The sequence below is a fragment of the Protopterus annectens genome, chromosome 1.part1 (assembly GCF_019279795.1).
Source record: "Protopterus annectens isolate FY-2018-M chromosome 1.part1, PAN1.0, whole genome shotgun sequence".
NCBI lineage: Eukaryota > Metazoa > Chordata > Ceratodontiformes > Protopteridae > Protopterus > Protopterus annectens.
The window spans coordinates 646,390,351-646,408,825 of record NC_056726.1 but is presented as its reverse complement, the minus strand read 5'-3'; the positions used below and the strand labels follow the sequence as shown (position 1 = coordinate 646,408,825).

The 18,475-nt window shown below is 44.0% G+C and overlaps 1 protein-coding gene across 1 annotated transcript in view; it reads right to left on the bottom strand.

The window, feature by feature from the left end:
* The window catches only part of FAM214B (family with sequence similarity 214 member B), a 2,663,862-nt gene that overhangs the window by 41,854 nt on the left and 2,603,533 nt on the right, over positions 1-18,475 (bottom strand). The window contains exon 15 of the mRNA XM_044077337.1: positions 15,391-15,599. Within this exon, the coding sequence (XP_043933272.1) occupies positions 15,391-15,599 (209 nt within the window). The remainder of the gene's footprint in view (positions 1-15,390; positions 15,600-18,475) is intronic.

Below are 18,475 nucleotides of genomic sequence, written 5' to 3'. Positions count from 1 at the left end.
TTGCCCATTTGTATATGGTAATAAGCATCCTGAAGATCTGTCGAGCACATTTGGTTGTCCTTTCCTAAAAATGAAAGAATGAACTGTACTATGACCATCTGGAATTTCGTTTGTCAAACTGATTTGTCTAATACACTGAGATCCAAAACTGGTCTCCAGTCCCATTTTTTTTTGGCATTAAAAAGAATCTTGAGTAAATTCCGGATCCTCTCTGGTCTGCTGGTACTTCTTGGATGATTCTTTTGTCTAGCAGTTTTTGAATTTCTAGAACTGCTGGTTCCCTTTGTCTGGGTGGAATATCTGAGATTTTTTTGCATATGGGGAAAGTTGGGCAAAGGGTATGGTATAACCTCTGGATACAACCTGTTCCACTCAAGAATCTGTTATTTAGCCAGGTGTTTTGATGCAAGGATAAGCATCTCACGACTGCCTCCAGAGCAAGACAATTGGGCCTCCTTTCAGGAATGCTGAAAGGGCTTACCCAGAAAGGAGCCCTGAAGCCCTGGTTCTGCAGGCCACCTCTGCAGCATGGGTGGCATCTTCCATTGCAGTTCCCCTCTCTGCCCCTGGGGGAACTGCCTCCATGTGTGTCCTGGAAAGGCCCTTACGATTTTTTGAACCACATCTTTCCACTGCTCCTTTGATTCCTAGGAAAGGATCGCTGGGGTGGAGTGGGGTGGAAAAATCTATGCCCACAGCAGAAAGGGTCTTAGCATTCTTCTCACACCTGGATAAAGTCTCTCTGACTTTTGGGCCAAACAAAGATGATCTGTCAAAAGGTGCATTGATGAATGAAGACTTAAATGGTTCCGCAAAGTCACATAGGCACATCCAGGTGTGTCTCCTTATGGTTATACCTGAACCTACTGCTCTGGAGGTCCCTATGGTTGCATGCGCAATAAGCCTCATGGACGAGTTTGACACAGACTCCAGGGTGGCCAACTGGGAAGCAACCTTCTCTTGGACTCCCTAAGTAACAGCTCCTGCCAGGGTATCAGATAACTCCTTTGAAGTCTGGTGAAATGTGCCTGGAAATTCAAAGGACTAAGGCAAAGGTCGATGAAGCATATACTTACTTCCCAAATCTATCCATCACCTGAGATTCTCTGTTTGGGTGGATAGATAGATGAACTCTCCTCAGCAAGTTCATTTTTCGTGGTGGCTACTACAACCATGGCACCTAATGCTAAACCTTTAGCGTAGAACTGCTTATCCTAAGGTGCAGATAAAATTTTGTCCGGTCTCTTGGGGATGGTTTCAGTAGTATCCGGAGCCTTCCACAACCGCTGATAAATCAACTGGATGAGTTTGTCAGTGGGCAGAATCACACAAGAGATAAATGGTCAAGTACCAAAACCCTGCAGGTAAACTGATTCCTCAGAGGAAGGGTTTTGGGACTTCCAGTCACCCCTCCATTTCAAAATTTCTAGGATGTCTCTAAAGGAGACATCTTCAGGGGGTGACCTTGGGGACCCTTCCCCTTCATCAAAAATCAGTGTCTTCCATGATCAATTACTGTAGGGAATCTAAGTGCTTCCTCTTGCACTTCTTCTGAGGAACCTCCTCAGGGAGATAATATGGGGAGGTATCAGAAGATAACAGAATCTGTATCTGAGATTCCTGAGGTTTCAGCACTCGCTGCCCCAGTGGGGAGACAGGTTGAATAACTGGGCGTGAAGAAGGTATCTGCTCCAAGGAGGAAGTGGCCGACTGAGTCACTGTAAGAGACAAGGCCCTCTCCACTGCCTCAAAGGCTGCCCCCCCAAAAAGGTAAGAGAGCCCGGAACCAAGATAGACTGCTTTGGAACTGAGGTCACTCACGCTCCAAAGAAACAGCCTCCAAGACAGAAGCCAAGCTGAACCGTGCTGATGCTCTAAGGTGGATGAATGGCTCCGCAAAAATTTGAGTCGATTCCAGCCCCTCAGAGTGGATAAGACAGATACAGCACTGGGAGGTCTCCAGCTCCGAAATAACTGAAGAACTCAAAGCAATAACCGGTTTCGAACAGACAGAAATCTCTGGAACCAATACAACTGACATTGGACGACTTGGAGCTGTAAACTCTGATGCCTCGGAGAAAGTTAGAGGGGTGAATGAAGGTTTGGCTCCTGAGCCCACAACGGCTGAGGCCGAATGAAATCCTGTGAAACCTTTTGCTCACAAAATTTTATTCACCAGCCTCTCCACATCAAGTGCTTTTGGTGGAATGGACTGACGACAGAGAGGGCGATTTGGGTCTTTGCAGAAAAACCTCGGGTAACTCACCCAAAAAGGCTTCAAAAGATGGGGAGTAACAAGTCCTGGATACAGTTTCCTTTTGCCCTATCTGTGTAGTCTGCACTGAAGTAATTCGAGTCTATGTAGAACCAGAAGTGAAATCTTCTTGTGCCGAAGTCACTGGCATCAAGGGTTTTGACATGGGAATGGTGGTTGGAGCCAGTGATTTTTCCAGAACTGAAATATTAGAATCAGAGTCCTTTGGCTCTGAGGAACTTTTAGGAGCTGAGGATCTATGTTTCTTGGCTGGCAGTGCCAAACGGGAGGATGGTACAGGCAAAACTCCTCTTTTTGCCCTTCTCCAAAGGGGGCAATGAAGGAGAAGAAATATCTATTATACTTTTGTCTCCAGCAGATATGGCCTCTCCAAAGGAGGATGGAATCAACCCTTTCAAAATCAGCTTGTTCCTCCTCTCAAGAGCCCTATGGCTAAAACCATTGCAAATACTGCAATCCTCCTGTGAAAGCACAGGACCCAAAGAATATACACACAAAAGATGCAAGTCTGACAGAGGTATCTTATGGCAGCACTTCTAGCATTTTTTGAAGCCAGAAGGGGCCTTAGTTTTCTCAGCCATAATAAAGAAGCAGGCTGGAAGCGCGTGCGCGCACACACACATACACACACATGCACGCACATGCACGCGCACGCACAACACTCGTGCAAAAGAGAGATAGGCAAAACACTCAACCACAAAAGAAAGAAGGAAGGGAGACTTTTTTTTTTTGTGTGTGTTGTGAAAGAGGAGAAAGGAAAGAAAGAAACTATCAACGACTACAGTTAAGGAGTACAATGAAATGTACTGAAGAAAGCTATCAACAATGATAGCAGAGAATACACCAGAGCATACAGAAAGGGAAAATGATACTAAATAAAGGGTAGAGAAACCGTGAAACAGAACAAACACTGAAAGAAAGAAGAAGTTTGTAAAATAGAAGAAAAAAAATATTCAAAAAGCAAAACTAAGCTCGAGAGCTCTAGTGAATGTGTCTGTCCAGAAAAATGGCAAACGAGATCTGAGGTAATTGGGAGACAGGCGTTATGGCTAGAGGTGAAGCTCAAGAGTAATTTGAAAGCATGAGCTGTAGTAACGGCTGAGTTGGTTCCGATGTCAGAAACAAACCCATATGTCAAGATATAAATGAAAATTGACATCATCAGATCTTTACTTTTCATAGAACTGCTTGCCATTGTACCTTTAAATTTTGCACTTTCCTCAGTAAATAAAGATTAACTGTTTGACTACTTTTACATTGATACAGGTGCAATGATGAATCATTGTACATTTTACTAAGAACTAAAAGTACAGCTGCCTTGCACTGGAAAACGTTCTGACTCCCTCTGAACATTTGCTAATGGAAAAAATAAGCCAATATCTTTGCAGATGTGAGAAACCTAATATTTTTCATTACTTTCACCATTTTGTCTTATTTCTCAAGCCTATTTGCTTACAAGAAACACTTGTTCATAGTTTAAGACAAGGGCATTAATCTAGATATTCACCCTTGTAACAATAACAGAATATAATCAGTGCACTTTTACAAGCCACCCCCACCCCAGCAGTTCAAGATCATAACATATTAACATTAAACTTACTTTTGTCCAGCCTTTCTTATCTTGTTATACTGTGAAGACCATATTTCTTACAACTAAAAAAATACTTGTTTTCTTTAATATCTTTAACTATTTAACATCTGTAATCACTGAAGAGTTTCTCCCTCATATTGAAATACCTTAACTACAAACAATACAAAACTGCTTTAGTATATATATATATATATATATATATATATATATATATATATATATATATATATACATCATGCAATTTATATCAAGAAATGTTTTATACAAATAATAAGAACAAAATTGCTTTACTTACAGTTAACTATTTTTTTTCCTTTACAGCATCCTTCTAAACATGAATGACAAAGTGGGGCATATGCTTTATACTCTACCCATAAGGTTAACAAAATAAAAAAATCCAGTCTTTCTCAGCCACCTTTTCTTGTAAAGTCCAAAAAAAGAAGTTAGGTCTTACCATAACGTTCCATCTGTACTGTTGATCCTCGTTCAGTCATTACGTATGGGTATTGGTTCTGACCTCGGAACCGAGCCAGCCATTTTCCAAGCTCGCGTCAGCTTCAAACTCTCGAGCTAAACTCTTACCCACAATTCCCCTCTCCCTGTTACCTCAGATTGAGTTTGCAAGTTAAAGACGGTAGAGGCTACCCCTGGTCAAATAACCTAAGAGAACTGGATGGTGAGAACCACTAGAAACAACAGGAGGGGGAAGGAGGGAGGGTCGTAATGTCTGAACGAGGATCAACAATACAGATGGAAGGTTATGGTAAGACATAACTTCTTTATCTGATATTGTTAATCCTCGTTCATTCCTTATGTATGGGACAGAGTCCCCAGCTACCTCTATTCCTGGGAGGCTCTCATGGAAGGACATTCCTGAGCACCATAGAACCAAAAGATGCTCTTCCCCTGGAGGCCAAATCCAATTTGTAATGATTGATGAAGGTATGAGGTGTAGCCCAAGTTGCAGCTGCACAGATGTCATGTAAAGAAGCTCTGGCATGGAAGGCAGCAGAAGTTGCCACAGACCTTGTTGAATGAGCTTTCATGGTAGTATGCAATGAGATATTACATTGTGTGTAAATAAAGGTCACATAGTCCTTCAACCATCTGGCTAATGTGACCTTAGCAACAGCCGATCCTAATCTAGATCCAGAACAGGCCAAAAATAACTGGTCAGATTTACGAAAGGGTTTAGTCCTGTTTAGGTAAAAACAGATTTGCCTGTGTATATCAAAGGTATGTAAGCAATACTCTCCTCTGTTTGAATGGTTGGGAAAGAAAACTGGCAATTCAATGGCTTGATTAATGGACATTTCAGAGATCATTTTAGGCAGAAATGACGGATTAGTTCTCAGAGACACTCTATCTCTATGAAAAATCAAGTATGGACTTTTGATACATAAAGCTTGAAGTTCAGAAATACATCTGGCAGAAGTAATAGCAACCAAAAACAAGGTTTTCCATGACAAATACTTGAGGTTGCAATAAGAGGCTGGTTCAAAAGATGCCATTGTCAGAGCTTGTAGAACTAATGATAAATCCCATGGTTGAATACGTTCTCTAAAAGGTGGCTTCAGATGATTCACACCTTTTATGAAGGTCTTGCACAATTTATGGGACATAAGAGAGGAATCTTGGACACCCTCATGAAAATTAGAAATTGCAGCCAAATAAACTCTAATGGTAGAGGCCGATAGACCCGATTGAAACAGGTCGGCCAGACAGTCTAGCATTATCGACACTGGTGCTGAAAAGGGGTCTACTTTTTTATCTTTCAGCCAACAGGTAAATCTTTTCCACTTGCTCAGATAAGTAATTCTTGTGGAAGACTTAAGAGAAGCAATGAGAAAATCACGTACAGGTAAAGAAAGATCATTCCGCCTGGCAATCAAGGGAAATGGAGTAGCCAAGCCATTAGCTTCAGGCTGTTCAGGTTGGGATGAATCAGGTTCTGTGGGTGTGAGATCAACTCTGGGATTGGATGGAGGATCCATGGTCGATCTAGTAGTTGAGGCCAAAGGAATGGGAACCAAATCTGTCGTAGGCAATATGGTGCTATAAGGATTACCTTGCTCTTCAATCGCCGGGCTTTCTTCAGAAACTGGGGAATGAGAGGAAAGGGCGGAAATACATAGAGAAGACCCGAGGGCCAATCGTGGACTAGAACGTCCCTGGGTGACTGTTGTGGAGGGGGAATCAGGGCGAAGTAGTTGCTGCATTTGTAGTTGGTCGGGATGCAAAGAGGTCGCAGCAAGGACAGACCCAGTGGTGGAAGATCTCCGCCGCTATCAAGGGATTCAGGGACTACTCGTGAGGTTGAAGAATGCACCTGCTGAGTCTGTCTGCTATCACGTTGGAACTCCCGGGAATGTGTGTTGCTAGAAGAAAACGGTTTGTAGCCATTGCCCATTGCCATATCCTCATGGCCTCTTCACATAGGGGGTAAGATTTGGTTCCACCTTGCTTTTTGATGTACCAGGCTACCGCCATGTTGTCTGATTGAATCGCAATTGTCCCAGACAGCAGCAGGGGATGGAATGCTTGCAACGCCAGAAGCACCGCCCTCAGCTCTAGAACATTTATATGCAGACGGGCCTCCAGTTGGGACCAAGTGCCTTGGACTGTCTGTCCCTGACATAGCCGCCCCACCCCATCAGAGAGGCGTCCGTGGTCACTGTGGCCTTGGGTTGCCGGTGGGAAAAGGGGCGAGACCATTGTGAAAGATTGTGTGTCATCCACCAATTTAAATACTGTTTGCACCTGTGGGTTACTCGAATCATGGCTGAAAGAGGATGCTGAAAAGGATACCACTGGGTGAGCAGTAGCTATTGTAGAAGCCTCATGTGAAACCTGGCAAGGGGAACAATGGTGATGGAGGCTGCCATGGAACCCAACAGCTGTAGAACTGAGTGAGCCATGGATTTTCCTTTGAAAGGATTGGAATTTGTTGTTGCTTTATCCTTAAAATTCTGTACTCTGGGATAGCAGCTCTGCAGTTTATTGTGTCCAAGATAACTCCCATAAATTCTGTCGACTGAGAAGGGGTGAGATTGGATTTCTTCCAGTTTATGGTTATGCCTAGCCTTTGAGCAGCGAGGAGAGAGTATGCCAGGGCTTTTTCCAGTAGATGTCTGCTGGGGGCAAAAATGAGCCAGTCGTCTAGGTATGGAAACACCTGGAATCCTTGAAGTCGCAAGTGAGCTGTGACAACTGCCAAGCACTTTGTGAACACTCTGGGGGCTGCAGAGGGTCCGAAGGGCAGTACTCTGAACTGGTAGTGACTGGCTCCTGCACGGAAGAGCATAAATCTTCTTGATGGCCTGTCCACCTTTATGTGGTAGTATGCATCTTGAAGATCTATAGAGCACATCCAATTGTCTTTTTCCAAAAGCGGGGGGATAGACTGTATAGTGATCATCTGGAATTTTTGAACTATCACAAACTTGCTCAATACACTGAGATCCAAAATTGGTCTCCAGTCCCCGATTTTCTTTGGCACCAAAAATAGTCTTGAGTAGAATCCAGATCCTATCTGGTCTGGAGGGACTATTTGGATGACTCTTTTTCTTAGCAGCTTTTCTATCTCTAGTGCTGCTTCTTCTCTTTGACTGGGTGGAACATCGGGAAGATTTTTTGAAGGGATGGGACAAAGATCGAAGGGGATATGATAACCTCTGGTTATGATCCTTTGTACCCAAGAATCAGTGGTGATGGTTAGCCAGGCAGAAGGGTACAAGGAGAAACGTCCCCCAGCCACCTCCAGAGGAAAGGAATTGGGCCGCTCTTCAGGAGCGCTGGTAGGATTGACCAGGGAAAGAATCCCTGGAACCCTGGTTACGCTGTCCCCCTCTGCCCCAAAAGGAGCATCTTCCCTGTGATTTTTCCCCCTCTGCCTCTGGGGGAGAACTCGGCTTGTGTGTCACGGAAAGGACCCTGAGATTTCTTGAACCATATCTTCCCACTCTTTTGGTTTCGGGAGAAAGCACGTTGAGGGGAAGAATAATGAACACCTATGGCAGAAAGGGTCTTACTGTCTTGTTCACATCTGGCCAGTGTGCTTTTAACTTTGGGCCCAAACAACGAGGATACCTCAATGGGGGCATTAAGAAAGGAAGACTTAAAAGGTTCCATGAAGTTGCACAAGCACATCCAGATGTGTTGTCTCAAGACTGCAGCTGAACCCACCGCTCTAGCTGCTCCTTCTGATGCGTGAGATATCAATCGCATAGAGGAGTTAGATATAGACTCAATGGTGGCCAGCTGAGAGGCCACTTTGTCACGGACCTCATCAGACACTGCACCAGCCAAGGTTTCAGAGAGCTCAGAAACCAGATCCCTTTGAAGCCTGGTAAAATGTGTCATATAATTCAGGGACCTGATAGCAAAAGTCACTGAAGCAAAGGTGCACTTCCCTATTCTATCCACGGCCCGGGACTCTCTGTTAGGCGGATGGACAGTCTGGCTATCTTCTTCTGACAGATCCTTTTTTGTTGCGGCCACCACTACCAAAGCATCTACAGGAAGACCTTTGGACCAATGGGGATCCAAAGCAGGAGGGGACAAGATCTTATCTGGCCTCTGGGGAATAGCTTCAACAGTATTAGGGGCTTTCCAAGCATGCTGCACGATGAACTTGACAAGTTCATCGGCAGGTGGAGTAACCCAGGAGGTAGGGGGCCGGGCGCAAAAAGCCTGCAGGAACACAGATTCCTCAGGGGTCGGATTAGAGAGCTGCCAGTCACCTCTCTGTTTCAGGATTTCGAGGATATTGCCAAAGGATACCTCAGAGGGTGACCGAGGGGAGCCTTCCCCGTCATCGAAATCTGTGTGTTCGGTGAGGGACTCCTCTGTGGAGTCCATGTGCTTCCTCTTACCCGAACTTTTCCTGTGGACCTACTCAGTGGGAGAAGCTGGGGAAGACAACGGAAAAGGGGATTCCTGAGGGAATTTGTCCTGAGGTCCTTGCACCTCGTGTCTGCTAGGTGCAAATTGTGAAACCAGTGTACCACAGGAGGGCGGAGGTACAGTCAGTCCAGTATCGCCAGCAGCAGCGACAGCCTTCTCCATCAGTTTGAAGGCTGGTCCACCCGGAGAGGAGTGTATGTCTAGGACAGGGGGCACTCCTCCCCTAAGTGGCTCAGCCTGCCGACTCGGAGCCCCTGGATGGGTGTGGAGCAGCAAGCTATGCATGTCACAGCTGACATCCTGGGTCATAGCAAAACTTTCCTGCCATGAAGGCAACTGCGGTTCCTTAGCGAGACCCATAAAGTGAACCTCAGAAGGGGATGACTGCACTACATCCATGGACTTCAAAGGCAATGAAGGAGGAGAATAAGAAGGTGTCTTTGGAGATGGGTGATCACCTCCCAAGGAAGGATAGTTCCTGGGGAGTGGCATACCTCTGGCCAAGAATGTCTGGTCCATAAGATGCAACACATCATGTTCAGACAGACTTCTAGTGGACCTCACAGTGACTGAGGGAGAAACAGACCTGTCCACAAAAGAGGCAGACTCGGTGCCCATCTCATCTGACCGCACCGAGGACAACGGTGTTGAGAAAGACTGAACTACCGTAGTCTGCACCGAAGAAGTCATCGGTGCCGAAGTCATTGTCTGCACCGACACAGTGATCAGTGCCAAAGTGGTTGTCAGTGCCAAAGGTGGAACCGACAAAACTGAAGCCAACAATAAAGGCCTTGGTTCCGAGGAAGATCTCGGAGCCGACGTGGTCAAGGTCTGCGCTGACTGAATGGTCGGTGCCGATACAGTGGTAATGGTCTGAACCGAGGAGCCCCTCTGTGCCGATATGTAGAAGGCTGCAGGAGAGGACGGAGCCGAAATCACTAATGAAGCTGAAGGTCTGGGCACCAAAAGCACTGGGGCTGAATGAGTGAGCTCTGGAGCTGAAACTTTAGCCATTTTAGGTTTTGGTTGGTGAGAGTCCCCAGCCGGGGATGAAGGCAAGGATTTAGCCTTAGTAGAAACATCCATTTTCTTATGGGCTTTAGGAGGGGTTGAGACCTCTGACCCAGAAACAGCCTCTGAAAAGGGAGATTTTAGAAGTCCCTTCAGTATCAGCTTGTTTTTCCTTTCTAACACAGTTCTATTAGAAAAATTCTCACAAATAGTACAACGAGGTTCAACAGATAAATGGGAAGCTCCCAAACAATAAACACAAAGAATGTGCATCAGAAGTAGGCAGTGTGTGTCCACAATCAGAACATCGCTTAAACCCCAGACTACTCTTTTTATCTACCATATTAACAAAAAGAAAAGTACCAACAATGGTACAAGAGAGTACCCGAAGGTATGAAAGAGAAAAGGAAAGGGATTACCAACGATGGTAAGGAGAAATTACCTTGCGGTAAAAAGGGTAAGTAAAGGACAGAAAAAACCTGAGGAAATTATGAACGCTAGATGCGATACGGCAAGAGACAATAAAATATCAACTTTTCTGACAGAAAAGTAATTTGCAAAGCAATTAAACAACAATTGACTGTACTTGGCTTAGTGGTATTTCATGTTGTGTAGTGTGTGCAAGGTCCGGGGTTCGAGACTTACAGAAGTGTTTCCCTGCTAGACAGGGTTCCAGGGAAGTAAATAGTGTGGGAAGAAATAGCCAGGGAATAGTTACAGCTAGGCTTGTATAGACCCCAGTGCAGATAGCCTAGTACCAACCTATGAACCTATAAGAAGTAGCTTGACACGACCGGATGGCTACGCGGCAAATGAAATCTGAGGTAACAGGGAGAGGGGAGTTGTGGGTAAGAGTTTAGCTCGAGAGTTTGATGCTGACGCGAGCTTGGAAAATGGCCGGCTCGGTTCCAAGGTCGGAACCGATACCTATACATAAGGAATGAACGAGGATTAACAATATCAGATCATATAGCTGTTGCCAATTTTTAATACATTTCCCTTCTGCCACAGTTTTGTCAGGATCAACTCTTTCTGCTGATACTTCTACATTTTCACTAATACAAGCCTTGGCTGCTTTCTCAGGGCTAGGTTTGGAGCATACTCTCAGTGTGCTATTTCAATTAGCAAATCCTGATGATGAATGCCAGTTCAGTTGCTTATCTGTACTTTCATAAAATTAATACAGACTGTTCCTTCCAGTTTCTTTGGTGCAGCAAAAAATCTCAGGTTTTCTCTGTACGCTCTGTCTTCCAACTACCATTTTTTGAAACCGCTCTTTTTTCAGCCTTTTATTTGACTTGATATACTTCAAAGTTTCATTCATTTTAATTACCCCTGAGTATATTTGATTTTTTTTCCTCAAAATCGGCAGAAGCCATCTCTTGTACCAAGTTTAAGCTTGAACTGATTTTGCTGAATAACTGCAGGATTCCTTCTAGCTAGTGTTTTCTCTTCACCTTTTCTGTTTGATGTTCTTTCAGGCTGTCTAAATTTATTCTTTGCTGGGATCCCAGTAGTGTACTTTCTAACCAGTAACTGAATTTTGCTCAAGTTGACATCACTAGCGGTTATTTCTCGGTTTCTTTTTCACACTGGATGAGCTGAAATTAAGCTGCTGATCAGTGTGCAGGCATCTTGGAAGTACAATATTTTTTTTCATTTCTTGATGTTTTAAAGTTTATTTTAACACTACATTTTCTGTTTTAGCTAAGGTGTTTGGACATATATTACTAATACCAGTTAATACTTGCACTACATTTCACCATTTAAGTATCCTAACTGTTGGTATTAAAGTCTTATATGTCAGGGTAACTCAGGACTTGTATTTCCATTAAGGCAGTTCCAGACCAATCAGCTGTGTGTCTTTCCCTTCCACCCACCCTGTCCTAGAATAAATAGCTGGTGCCAAAACACTGGACTAAAACTAAATATCAAGAACTAAATATCAAGATGTACTTAGTGTAACCTTATGACTTCCCTTATAACTATCACATTGATAATGCATCTCTGCAAATTGATCCTGTAGTTAGGTATGTGGGAACCTATCGACAGTGAACTGTTGTTTTATCATCACATACCTACTGTTGTAAGTCCTTTTTAACTGCAGAGTTTTTACATACATGTACTGCATCCAGATCCAGGATGTAACTGTTGTACTGTGCTCCACACTCATTAGGCCATTTACTGAGTATGCTTGGACTTCACAGACCTTACTGAGTGAGTGGTAAGGGCTCTGAGGTAAAGCTTCTATCATTAGATTAAGTTCTGGTGAGAAGCAGAAACCCTTATCTTAAGAGCTTATAGTGAAACAGGCTGGTCTGTGTCCAGGGCAGCTTACCTGAACAGGTAAAATGGCAGGGGATGGGGGATTTTCAAGTCAGTTGGGGGTGAGCAGATGTAGACTTCAGCTTCTTCACCTCCAGTCTGTTCCACCTACTTTTAAGGCTGGGTGACTTGAAGTACTGTATTTCTCTAAGAAATGCTCTTCCCCAAGGAATTTGAAACATTTTATATCACAATCCTGCGAAGGGATCTTACCCAACACTTGCATTTTCTAAACTCTTTGGATTCTTTGGATTTCTTCTCCATTAAAAATAAATGCCAATGGATCTGCAACTGCACAAGAAAAAGACAGAAGGTGAGAACATGACTTAGAAAATACCAGCACACCTGCCTTATTAATACCAGAAAGCAGGCACACTAAAACTATCATTTTGTAGGTGTTTACCAGGCCAATGACCACTAGGGCCTTTGTAAGCCTGGCTATGCATCACAAATCTCTAATAAGTTCTGGTATCCTTGATAACAGTAAGCAGAGGCCTGGGAGGTGAAATGTTTACAAGCAGGGTCCTGGGAGAGGCTTTTTGTGTCCATTAGAGACATAGGTGCCAAACCAGGGATGGATTTTCTATTCCTCATCCAGTTGTCCAAGTTACACTTGAATTGGGTTAGGGAGGGCCTCTGCTTCACATGGATGGAGAACTTGTTCCAGAGAAGGGGTAAGTCTCTGGAGTTCATACCCATCTCTCCAGCATATCCTATTTATATCAGCGGCAAGGTTTAAGTCTTTAGAATGGGTAATTCTGGTTTAGTTTGTTTTGCAGATTTACAGGAGGTCCATCAGAGTGGGGTCTGACAATACCTTGTATACCAGGCATAGATCTCCCTCAACAGCCTGTAGGAGACAGAATACAGGGATAGGGCCTTGTGGCGGTCTGCATAGGACATTGTACTTACCCACATATTCTTTTGGTAAGGAACCTCTCTGGAGTATTGGGCAATAAAACTGCTACTATCATTACCTTATAAACAATAGAAAAACAAAAGTACTAAGTAACTATTGCCCAAAATTAAGCTGTAAAGGCAGCAAGCTCTGAACAAAACTGACTGCAAAAGGTTACTAATAACATAGATGCCAAAATGGCAATGGAATGTAACAATAAGAACAAGGATTGTTGACATAATAAAATAACAGATTGATCTGAATTTGAAAATTCACTCAAACACACTCAATACTGCTGAAGCAAAAGAGAAGAAACTTGTGAAATATGCCAATAAATAGCACAGACAGCCTGAGCTGTTTTTTAAGGAAGGCCAACTCAACATGACTGCAGATATCTGTAAATAGAGTCCTTATGACAACAGGATTATGGGTAAAAGGAGGAGCTTTGATAGCCTGGAGAAAATTCTCACTGTTAGACTAAGCTCTGAAAGTCTTAGTTCTCTTGGTAATGATGATGAACTACGACCCTAAATCAAAAGTTATCAATTACTACTTGGATAACACTCCAAAGTTAAGATCATGAGTTATACAGTACATAGTACTAACACTAATGACAGCTCATAATGATATACCAAGCTATGTAAACACACAGGCTACTATGTGTTTCTGGCCGTCATCCCTAGTTTAGCTGCACAGCACTGCAGTCTATGTCATTTACCTCTGTTATTTACCTCTTCTGTATTTCAGTATTTGAACAACAGGCACCACATGTCTACTGGCACAGGGAGTTTATTTCTGAATATACTACCAACATATTGTAGAATCAGTAAAAGACTTGAGGTATAGAAGGGCTTGGAAAAGGTGTGGGATCATGTGGCCAGCTCACTCAACAGAAACACAGCTGGAGGAAAGCATAAATATCAGACATCAAAATAATTCAAAGCAGCACCAGCAGTCATAGCAGTATGTACATATGGATGCATGGCACAGTGTACCCTTCATGGGCATCATCTCAAGGGGTGCACTGTACACAAGTGATGTAAGTGGCTAATCATGATCTCTGCCACTACTGTGCACTTGGGTCACTGTATGCTACCTCTGCTTTTTTGTGGTTGTTTTTGCCTCTCTCACAGCTGACAATCAGATTGCTCCCAGTGGCTCTCCCCTGCCATTAGGTATAACAAATCCTCCCACCTGCCCTGAACTTGCTCAGACTATGTTGGGGGCCAACAAGCAAATCAGGGCATCCTAGGCAGCGTCATATTGTTGACGTGTATGCATTTTTCTTCCATCCCTATGCACACCCCATAACACCATGAGGATGGAGTATACAATAGGGGTCAGCTCTGAACCTCCTCTAACTTTCACAAGGGGGCTGATGTCAGAAGGATGCCCCCCCCCCCACGGCAGCAGTGCACAGTTGTTTCCATATTCTGCACCAGGGAAATCAAACCATGTGAGTGTGTCCTGATCATGTATGCCTCCTCCCGTATGGCTGGCACACTTACATTCCCTGCCTGCTCTGACAATCACCTGGGCCACTATTTGAACCTGGGTCTTAGTCAGACTTTATTTCTCTATGTCACTGGTGCAGGCCATGCTGTTACTATAGTGGCAACAGGAGACAATGAAAACAGTAACAGTAGTGAAGGGTGACCAGAAGATAATGCTCAGCTGGAGTGCAACAACGAGAACCAGTACTGGTATAAGAATGGATAGAAACAGGATAAGGTTTTGCATTTGAAGAAGTATTTAATAGCTCCTCAAATCCACAGTTAGCAATCAGCATGCCCAGCTGTGAATTCTACATTTTTCAATAGCATTTAATGCAGGCATAAACAAGGAACAAAACTGCTCACTTCATCTTGCTATAATAAAACCCTAAACAAGTCAAGTGAATACTCTGCAAGGCATAAGCAATTTGCAATATCATGCTATGGCACCCTCAAAAAGTAATCAAACTACTTCCAAACTCAGTCAGCCAGCTACACATTAAGAATAGCAGTGAACAAATTTACACTGCTGTACGGCACAATGCATTAATGACTTCATGTGATCTGGTAAGGCACACGGCCACTTTACTCATAATACCAAGTAACATTTGAATAGCAATAATAAGATAACTGAATGCTGCATATGACAGTAGTCAGACAACTCTGTTAAACTCTGAACAACTTAGCAAGCCAGAAGACCATTTAGTGTGATCATATGCAAATTGCATAGCCCTGTACAGCTATGAACAAATTACCCTGATTTTGGAAACTCTACTTTCCAAAGGTGTAACATGGTATGATATCAGAGAACTCAAGTGCCCCCATCAAAATGAGCAAATATTTAACATAAATTCAAGACCTAATGCCTACACTCAGTGGCAGCTTCTTATACCTTAGATGCATCAAATAGCAGAGTATTCGTTTCTTCTGTACTGTACAGTCAATTTGGTTCTGATGGCCTGACGTTCCACCTTCATTCTCCTCCACTGGCACTAAAAAAATTCTGTGACGCAGGAAGGTCACATGGTTCTGAGGCATATCCTTGAAGTCGTATGTCATAAGAAACATCTTTACCACAGTTTTATTTGGGTTGAATAAGGTCTGTAAGTGAAAAGAAAATAGTATAAGAAATCAGAAAATGCAGTTAATATTAATTTAACATCATCTGTGCTCTCAATTAAACAGATTTTAGCTGTAATATAATGAGAAGTTATGTACCTACCATAACGTTCCATGTTAGTTGTCTTCTCTCGCCTTCTTTCTTGCTGGATGGGTTCGGAGCTGAACCTCGGCTCCAACTTGGCCACTTACTAAAGCTCGAGAGCTAATTTTACCGGCTCAAGGCAACCCTATATCCCATGATGCTAGGCGATAACTACCCAGATCTCATTTGGTAGCTGAAAAAAACCTAGGCAATATAGTCCTCCATCTGGAGAGGAGGAGGAAAAAGGATAACCCTGAAAGGATCGCTATCTAAGCTGTAGTTACCCTAGGACAAGGTATTTGGCTGAAAGTGCAAGATCAGGACCCTTCAAAGAAAGGGAAATCTTCTCGGTCTGTCCAGGCTAGGGGGATGGTGGGTGGGATGCAAGAAAGAAGGCGAGAGAAGACAACTAACATGGAACGTTATGGTAGGTACATAACTTCTCAATGTTAAGTTGTCAATCTCGCCTTCATTCTTGCTGGATGGGACCGCGTCCCTAGCACCTTCATCCTGGGTGGCTTATTGGAACAGACTCTTGAGAACGGTGGAACCAAAAGTTGCCCTGTTTCTGGAGGCCATGTCCAATTTGTAATGAGAGACAAAGGTATGAGGAGAAGCCCATGTGGCTGCTGCACAAATAGTGTCTATTGGTAGTCTAGCTTGAAAAGCTGTTGATGTGGCTAGTGCCCTGGTTGAATGGGCTCTTGGCCTAGAAGGCAATTCTTTACCTCTGAGTTGGTAAGTATACGTGATCAGAGAAGAGAGCCACCTAGACAGGGTTACTTTGGATACTGGAAGGCCTTTCCTATTTTCTGCATAAGATAAAAAGAGTTGATCAGATTTCCTGATTTGTTTAGTTCTGTCCAAATAATATCGGAGCCGATGATGAACGTCCAGACAATGCAGTTTTTGCTCCGCCCTGTTCGAATAATTAGGGAAGAAAACTGGGAGGTCAATTGATTGATTTAAATTTGTCTGCGAAGCCACCTTGGGTATGAAAGAGGGGTTCGTTCTTAGAGAAACTCTGTCTTTGTGGAAGACTAAGTAAGGAGAACGAATGCAGGGGGCATGAAGTTCAGATACTCTCCTAGCAGATGTAACAGCGATCAGGAAGAGTGTTTTCCAGGAAAGTAATTTCAATAAACAGGAGGCCGCAGGTTCAAAGGGAGGTAGAATCAAGGATGTTAAAACTAAGTTTAGATCCCACTGTGGTGGAGGATCTTTGATCGAGGGTCTTAGTAAAAAGACACCTCTAAGGAATGCTTTGCAAAGCTTATGGGACATGATGCTGCAGTTCGACAGGCCTATGTGAAAATTTGAAATGGCTGCCAACTGAACTTTTACTGTGGAGGATGAAGATCCTGAATGAAAAATTTCAGCTAGGAAATCCAAGACCGAGTGAAGTGGAGCAGTGAACGGATCTATATTTCTAGCCTTTGCCCAGAAGGAAAAAAGTTGCCATTTACTAGTGTAGATCCTTCTGGTGGAAGATTTAAGGGAAGCTACTATGATATCCTAGACGGGATTTGAAATCATAGGAAGCCTGGCTAGGGACAGAAGTGGAGCAACCAAGCAGTGAGGTTGAGAGAATGGAGGGATTGGTGCAGCTGCCCCGACTGATGGGCCAAAAGATCTGGCACTGGATCCAGATGCCAAGGCTGCTCCAAGAGATAACGATGCAGGAACGGAAACCATATCTGTCGAGGCCAATAAGGGGAAATGAGAATCATCTTGGCTCTCAAGGCGGTGGCTTTCTGAATTACCTGTGATATTAACGGAAGGGGTGGAAAGGCGTAAAGAAGTCCCCGAGGCCAATCTTGGACTAGATCGTCTCTGGAGGGATGGCCTGGAAGGGGGAAGAGGGTGAAGAAGTCGGGGCGTTTGCTGTTTTGAGGTGTAGCAAAAAGATCGCAGCAAGGAAGGCCCCACTTCTGAAAAATCTCTTCTTTCACAGATTGTTTGAGAGACCACTCGTGTGGCATGAGAATAGCTCTGCTCAACCTGTCCGCTATGATGTTGGACTTCCTGGGGATATGCATTGCTATCAGAAACCGCTGAGAAGAGATCGCCCATTGCCAAAGTCTGAGTGCTTCTCGACACAGGGGATAGGACTTGGTTCCGCCCTGCTTGTTGATATACCACACTGCGGACATATTGTCCATTTGGATTGCAATAGTCCCCAGGGGAAGAGAGTCGTGGAGGGCTTCCAACGTCAAAAGCACTGCTCTCATCTCCAGGACATTTATGTGCAGGTGGCATTCGAAAGGTTGTCATGTGCCACGGACTGTCCTGCCCTGAAAATGCCCCGCCCCCCCGATCAGGGAGGCGTCCGATGTGACCGTGCCGACCGGGGAGGGAGGAATAAAGGGATAAAGGGTCTGCCTTGATGGACTTGAGGGGAGCACATCCACCAAAACAGATGATTTTTGCAAATTGGAGTTATGATCTTGTAGTGCATAGGGAGTTGTTGGAAAGACCATTGGGCGAAAAGCATCCACTGTAGAAGACGCATGTAAAAACAGGCAAGAGGAAGAAGTGTGATGGCGGCCGCCATGAGCCCCAATACTTTCAGGACATACCTGGCCTGAATTCTGTCGCTCTGAAGCAGAACATGGACATGATTTTGGATATCTAAGACCCTTTGATCTGTTAGCTTTGCTGAAAGCTGCACGGTGTCCAAGTTGGCGCCTATAAAGGTAATAGATTGACAAGGCGACAAGGCAGACTTTTCGAAATTTATAGAGATTCCTAGCCCTCTGCAAATGTGGATGGT